The sequence below is a fragment of the Sycon ciliatum genome, chromosome 8 (genome assembly GCF_964019385.1).
Source record: "Sycon ciliatum chromosome 8, ocSycCili1.1, whole genome shotgun sequence".
Lineage (NCBI taxonomy): Eukaryota > Metazoa > Porifera > Calcarea > Leucosolenida > Sycettidae > Sycon > Sycon ciliatum.
The window spans coordinates 11,136,920-11,144,763 of NC_088650.1; the positions used below are offsets into that span (position 1 = coordinate 11,136,920).

At 49.1% G+C, this 7,844-nt stretch overlaps 1 protein-coding gene across 1 annotated transcript in view; it reads right to left on the reverse strand.

The window, feature by feature from the left end:
- LOC135822883 (uncharacterized) overlaps positions 1 to 4,299 on the reverse strand; it is a 10,109-nt gene extending 5,810 nt beyond the window's left edge. Inside the window, exons 1-2 of the mRNA XM_065335720.1 lie at positions 3,958 to 4,299; positions 1,268 to 1,394 (exon numbers count right to left, since the gene is read on the reverse strand). Coding sequence (XP_065191792.1) covers positions 1,268 to 1,394; positions 3,958 to 4,122 — 292 coding nt within the window. The 5' untranslated portion in view covers positions 4,123 to 4,299. The remainder of the gene's footprint in view (positions 1 to 1,267; positions 1,395 to 3,957) is intronic.
- Between the last annotated feature and the right edge of the window lie 3,545 nt (positions 4,300 to 7,844).

The following is a 7,844-nucleotide window of genomic DNA, read 5'->3' on the forward strand; positions in this document are numbered from 1 at the left end:
AGGGTAGCTGGGAAGTACCGGTAGTATAGGCTTATTGCGATCGAACCCCTACCATCCAAACCATCCAAACCAAACCAAATCCAAACCATGGCATCGGAACTGTACGTATAGCAATGGCTAAGCATGTGGCCGGGACAGGTGTGTGCAATATCATGATGAAGACAGGGTGCGATGGGAAACCACCGGAAGCTGTTCTGTTTGGCACAGAGTCCCGTTCTGCGCTGTGCATCCAGTAGTAACATGTTATTGCACATGTTCTTGGTTTAGGTTTTGGCCTTTTTCGTGCTTTGGAGTTATTTGTTGTTTTTGGAGAGTTCAGTAGCGGGGTTTCCAGTCCACACTCTCCAGCGCAGACATACATGTATGCACGGCACATGGGGTGAACAGACTGAGAATCAGTACAGTAGGAGTGTCGGCCTGTGCATCCGATTTTCAGCCAATCGCATTCACAGCTAATCTTGACTGCCATTGAGTCGGATTGACATAATCATTCATTGGGCTCAGAGCCTCGAGGCAGTGCGCCTGCTGTCTGCTAGAGTGCTAAATGCCTCTGGTGGACAGAGCACATACGTGACTGTACAATCATGTACAGTGCTGGCAACTGAAATCCGACACCCTGAGCGGTGCGCTCATATCGCAAAAAATGTGAACCCACCGCTCAGGGGTCGGATTTCAGTTGCCAGCACTGTACATGTTCATGTGTATGTTCGTGTACATGATTGTACACGAACATACACATGAACATGACTGTAACAGAGGTCTGTAGTACTAGTACTAGGCCTTGGCGGATAATGCTCGAAAAGGTGACAGATTCTGCTCGAAAAGCAGCGAAATTGGCAGAACCATACAAACCGTATGGCGGGCAATTCCTCGAATTCTGCTCCATTTCTTTATCCATATACCAAACATGCATGAAACTTACCAGAAAAAGTACCGAATTCTGCCAATTTTTCTGCCGGCATTATCCGCCAAGGCCTAACTAGTACACAAGAGGCGCACACAGCAAAGTAAAGGCTTGTTTGCGTGTCCGCTTGTTTGAAAAATAATGAAACTCTGATCTACAGCAAATAATCCCTCACCTTGGTGTACCTCTGGTGAACATTCATTGGGCAGGCAGGTACTCGACACAACGTTTTTATTACAACCAGCAAAATGTGAGAACAACAATGGCAGGTATACTACTAGAATGATTATGTACTACCAGACTATGACATCACAGGGGAACGCTCAAGGAGTACGTACACAGATACAGGTAGGCAAGACTTACAATCGAGCACATCCCGGTGAAAGGACGACCGACTGCTGGAACCCCAGTTGGAGAGTAGCGAACTGGACGACGACTTGGAAAACGAGAGACACATGTGGCCGCTGTCGAATCCCGGTGTAGCAGCAGCCTGAGCAGGGTACAGACAAAACACATACATGCATTCACAGAATACTGCAATCACTGCTTGAAATAAATATTTTCGAATTTTAACGAAGAAAACATATTCGTACCCAAACACTTCATTGTCATAGGCCACAATCCGATGAACAGGGAATACACGGGATAAGGTGATGGCACGTTTGAAATTGAGACGAGACTGCAACCTTAGCTTAGATAGTGGAAAAGACCCATCTTGGCTTTCAAGGGAGAGATCAATGAGTGAAAAGCTAATGTAGTACTTTCTGTTTTCAGCTCCATCAAACTTATGAATGCCAGGGGACTGTACAATTCGTCATGCCATAATTTCATGGTACGTCAAGTTCTAAATATCATGGCATTCCATTGAAATGTCAGAGACCTACTCCTAGGTTGCAGCAGTTTAGACGTTCTTGGAGAATACAAAAATGCTGGAAAATGCCATCCGCCGAGCAGTATAGCACCCTCTTGGTTTTGGAAGAGGTACGAATACCGCCATCACAAGACGAAAAACAATGTCACATTATGTGCACATAACACTCGAACGCAACAGGGGGGAAAGCCAGCCTGCAGCGAAGATGGGCAACCAGCATAGAGTACGCCTCCCTCCCACGGTGTGACTGGAGGTGTGCGATCCGGCGCACCAGCGCAGCAGCACTCTTGCCGCATCCTCCGGTGGAAGAGAGGACACTCTATTGTACATGTACATGTACAATCAGTGATGTACATTGTGCCAGCCATCAAAGGGCAGCTCACACTTGTGAATACCACGAACCCGTGATTATTCTAACGTTGTGGCAAGCCAGAGGCAAACAGGATACAGTTGTGCAAAACAGTTTATATTTTGATAGTGTCTACACTTGTGTTAGCAATGACGGGAACGAATCTACCGGCATTTTGGATTTGTATTAAATTTTGTCGATTCTCTACAGGCCTTAGCCTAAATTGAGGGACAGGTCCCTTGTCTCGTTGAGTGATGGAATTATGGCAGAGTTGAGTTTCAGCATATGTATGCGGAGAACTCGAAACAGCATGGTGTCCTGAGATTGAGTACATGCACACGTACATGTATGCTAATAGCAGGATCTTCGTTCGGAGGGTAGCACGTTCCGCAAACACGAGATATTGTAACAGATTCCTACTCCAGTGGAAGAGTTAGAGCGGCTAACACACCAAACTTAGAGCACAGGCTGTTCACCTTTTGTGCTCAACACTGTCAGGCATTCTGTGAATGCCGTACGCACCGTTGTATGCATCGAATTCTGACCGATAGTATCATCAAGAACAGCATTTTTCTGCCGGAATTGAACGTCACACGCAATAAACCACTGATATTGATGGATTCGCACACCTACCCTAATTTTATCAAAACTGGAGTACACCCACGGCCTGCCGCTTGTCTTCAAGATCGAGGCAGGCCATTTGGAACTGACAATTGACACAAGTTCGAGAGTACCCGTTGTTTATCATCACTGCCCTCAAACAACTCAAAACAACTCTCAAACAACTCTCGCCACGCCTTGATCAGATCCCGATGCAGGCGTCGATGTCTAGAGCATGTAAGTCCAGGAGGTCCTGCCAATGCCATGTACTGTCACTGGCGATATGATCTGCTGGTCTTCCTACAGTCACTAGTAACGCAATCCGAATCGTAACAAGTAGAGTCTTCAGATTTCGCTGAGCGTACCAGTGTTGCCACGTTGCTACTCTCTCTCTCTCTCTCTCTCTCTCTCTCTCTCTCTCTCTCTCTCTCTCTCTCTCTCTCTCTCTCTCTCTCTCTCTCTCTCTCTCTCTCTCTCTCTCTCTCTCTCTCTCTCTCTCTCTCTCTCTCTCTATCTCTATCTCTCTCTATCTCTCTCTCTCTCTCTCTCTCTCTCTCTCTCTATCTCTCTCTCTCTCTCTCTCTCTCTCTCTCTCACACTCTCTCTCTCTCTCTCTCTCTCTCTCTCTCTCTCTCTCTCCTGCCATGACTGCTCATACTGCTACATACTCTCCCTCTCATTACTGGTAGTGTTCGGTATAGCCAGTATGTTCCAGCACAGCTCCGATGAAATACCTCTAATGAAACGTACCCCGTAGGCAACTGGAAATTGTACTAGTTATCCGGGGGTAACTCTTGTCCGAGCACACTTTTCAATAGATGAATAAACCCGGGCTCCTAACAATGTCCGTACTAAGCGAAGTTATACCTTGTTAGCGCATGTTCTAGGAGAGGTTTACCGGCCACTGTTGTCTTGTTGAAGCTATACGCCATGCGCGGTCACCCCCGACATCCACAGACAGTCAAACTCGCAAATAACAACCTCGATTATTGCACTATCTTCAAACAAAGCAGCCACTTTACTGCATACAGTCATGGACTTTTAACCTCCCGAATAGCGTTGTCAATAACAACACTTTTCCTATTGCCAATCGAGGGTTGTTATTCGCAAGTTTTACTGTAAAGAGCAAAATGACAGTTTTACCAGGATTTTCCGTGTTGTCTTCAACTAACACGCAGGGACAAAGAAGCGAGAGAAGAGCTTTAAAGCATGCCCGTGTGCCCGTATACCCACCTCTTGTACGGCTGTGGTGGTTGGCTCCAGGAGCAGATCATCTACTTCGTCGACACCAGACGCCTCGCCAGTGCTTCGTGCCTGCACGAAGCTCAGCGAGGGTCCAGCACAGGACCTGGGCTGGTGACGAGCACGCATAGGATTGGATTCATCCGCGGCCTCCATTCTGATCAAGCTGTACGAGACAGGCTGGGTTTTTGTTGCAACAAACAGTAACCGAGTATTGGTGATCTGTCTAACGCATTGGCTTCCAAGCGGACAGTGTCTGCTGCTTTCTCCAAAAGAGCAATCAAGAACAGCCAGCGGTCACTTACAACTTTTTTATTATTATGCCGGACGACTTATAGCAACGCAGCTGCGCTATGAAGGGGTACAGGCAGCTGTCCGGCTGTTATAAGTGCTATAGGGCTTGAAAGTGATGACGTCAAAAACGGCCAGGGAGTACTAAGTTGACATCAGATTTCTATTTTGGATCCACTAAGGTGTGACTTTGCTATTGCCTTAGTATGTGGGTGCATAGCAACCCACTCATGTCGTATGCAGGGGTGACTTTTACTTCGCCACCAGTTGTAACCCCGCCCCCAGTAGCCAAATCAGTCAGTTTCACTGGTTACATCACCTTGCTGTGAGTAAGACCGCTTGAAATGTGCTTGGATCCATACAAAAACTGGATCCAAGTGGATCCAATTTTTGAATTTTTGAAATTGTTGCTATGCTGTGACGTAGCACTTTCAAGCCCTATAGACAGCCAGCAGCCCGACAGATGTACAGCGCGGTTCCCCGAATTGACCGGATGGGAAGTCACGAGAGTGCACGCGTTGCACCATGCAGGACAAACAGAGAGACGTGCTGCTGCATCCCTGAAGTGAAGCCCTAGACCCAGGTCGCTATATCATCACTAGATTCACCAGTAGGCACACACTACTAGTAATGTCTTGTAGTGTACATGTAGGTTGCATCATGACCTAATATGGAGTTTGCTGCCGCGTTGACGTCAGTGCCGCTGACAAGGATAAGGACGGTGTGAGGGTCATCTACTGGCGTCTCGTGCTTTCCGGAATCCATAGAGACGCAGTGTCCTGTAGTTGTAGCTAAAGGATATTCATTGGATCCCATGCGTGTACAATGTATTTCTCTCACCCTTTTTCCGTCATCAAGTCAGTGAGTTAGTTTAAGAGGCAATGTCTGATCCAGTGACTCCTTGGATATCGGGGCAAAATCCAAAAGTCGACTACAAGGTACATGTCCATGTACAAGACCGAGGGGTCGCTGCTCTTCACAACAACACAGCGTAGCCAAACCAACTATGTTCGCACACCGATCTAAGTTACCTAGTAATTTTGAGCTATCAAACTTTCGACTGGCGACTTTTTTTTTTTTTTTTTTTTTTTTCTACAAAATCCACATATCTCCAGACACTGGGGTGAATGATGGAGTGTGGTGGTGGGGCCCATTAAGCTCCGCCGACCAGAGGTCTCGGCTTCATAGCTCCATGGACGCACCAAAGGGATATTGGGTAGGGAGGATTAAATTGAAAAAGAAAACAGAAGAAAGAAAATGGAAACATTGTATTGCTCAGTGAGCAAAAGAATAAGTTGAGTATTGATGTGAACGCTGTTAGACTTTTAAATTCAAGAGGAGACTGTCCGTGAGGAGAGATTACATGTATGTCCAAGCAGGGTAGGACACTGTACCCTCTTACTCGCGTATGCTATGAGTGGCCCAGTGCCAGTTCGTTCTGAGGAGATGGTGATAAGCTGCTGTCTTGAACTTTTGGATGTTCTTTGGGTGAAATGGGTGGGGAATGATAGAGGTAGGCAGCTGGTTCCAAATTGGGATGACGGAGTGGGGAAAGGCTCGGCTCACATTGTTCCTGGAATTGGCAGGAAGAACATTCTGTAACTGATGGGGATGCGCGGTGGACAGTCGTACAGCCTGGCGGGTGAGGCGTGTGGTCCTGGGTTGGTGTGTCGGGGGTGGAGCCATTCTCGAGAGAAGAGCGGGAGAATTATCGCAAAGGGCTTTATACAGGAGGCAGAGGGCAGCGATGGTGCGGCGAATTATGAGGCTAGGAAGCCAGCATTGCGGATGTATTGCCTTGATGGCTCGCTCCTGCACCCAGTCCAGCCGATTCAAGTGGGAAGAAGCTGCCCCCATCCAGACGATTGGGCAGTACTCCATAACCGGCCGGACAAAGGCTTTGTAGGCTCGAAGCCGGGCAGGAATAGTCAGCAAGTGAAATGCCTTGCGCAAGGCTCCAAGTCTCTGCGTTGCTCGGACTACAACAGTTCGGATATGCTGGCTGAATTTTAGCTGATGGTCAAACGTGACGCCGAGTACCTTGATGGAGGGCTGCTCCTCGACAGGAGTTCCATTGAAGACAATGGGGGGGGGGGGGTATTGGCCAGTCCCGACGATGGTGGGAAATTGTAAGGGCCTGAGATTTGGCTGGCTCGAACTGCACTTTCCAATCCGAGCCCCAACTGGATACTAGGTCGACAGCAGCCTGGAGTACTCTAGCGTTGTCAGGAACAGCAGCGAGCGTTGTAATTTCGGCGTATAGGGTTGTGTCATCGGCGAATGAGGCAAGGTTGGAGCCGATTGGGAGGTGGTCTTCAAGGTCGTTGACGTAGACCAAGAATAAGGTGGGGCCCAGGATACTGCCCTGTGGCACCCCAGCCTTAACTGGGCGTCTGGCTGATGTCTGGCCGGAGATGAGGACTTGAAGTGTGCGGTTGCGGAGGTAGTCTTGGAGCCACCGATGCAGGTCTCCCAAGATGCCATACACTCTAGCCTTGTGCAACACACCAGTGTGAGACACCCGGTCAAATGCTCCAGCAATGTCGATGGCCAGCACTCGAGAAGCTCCTTTATCTCCGGCGGTGTGCACCCACTGGTGGTGGAGAGCAGTCAGCAGGTCTGCTGCACTGTGGCCGCGACGGAATCCAAATTGCCGTTCTGACAGGACGTGATTCGTCTCCATGAAGTTGCTCATTGCCCTGTTGACTATGGTCTCCATGACCTTGGAGAGGATGCTCAGTAACGACACTGGTCGATAGTTTGATGGCGACGATTTAGACTTGCGCTTGTGGACTGGAACCACGTTTGCAACCTTCCACTGTTGTGGCTGGATACCGGAGCGAAGACAGCATGTAAATAGTTTTGAAAGCGGCCGTGCCAATTCTGCAGAGCAAGCTTTCAAGACGCGGGCAGGTATCCCATCTGGACCAGTGGCCTTGGTGGGGTTGAGCTGGCGGAGAGTTCGCTCGACTGTGGTTTCGCGAAACCGGACGGTGCAGAGGTTGCGGTCAGTACGTGGTCGGACGTAAGGAAATGGAGCGGATAGGTCGTCTGCCCCTAGACTGCATTTGTTGGCGAAGTGTTCGGCCATGCACTCTGCTTTGCTGCGGTTGGTGTCGTGCTCCGTACCATCGGTGCTGCGGAGAGTAGGTATGGATGGGCTGTTTCCGTGGCCAGAGGCCTTCTTGATGGTTCGCCACCATTCACCAGACGCCATACACCCAGAGGCTAACTTCTGCGCCAGGCTTGCTGTGAATGCCTGCTTGGCAGTTGCCAGGCAATGGTTAGCCGAGTGCTTGGCGACATTGTAACGGGCTTGCAGCTGGGCACTTGACCGGTCGGCGCAGAGTCTCCTCCATGCTCTTTGTTTCTGTGCTACAGCCTCAGTGCATTCCGGTGTCCACCAAGAGGGGTTAGATGGTTTCATGCACAACTGCTTAGACGGTATGTATCGGCGCATTCCTTCCAGAATATTCTGGGTCAAGTGCATACACATTGCATCAGGATCATCACTGACAGTGGACTGCCAATCTGTTGTTCTAAAGAAGTGGCGGAGTCTGTCCCAGTCTGCGTGTTGGTAACGCCAG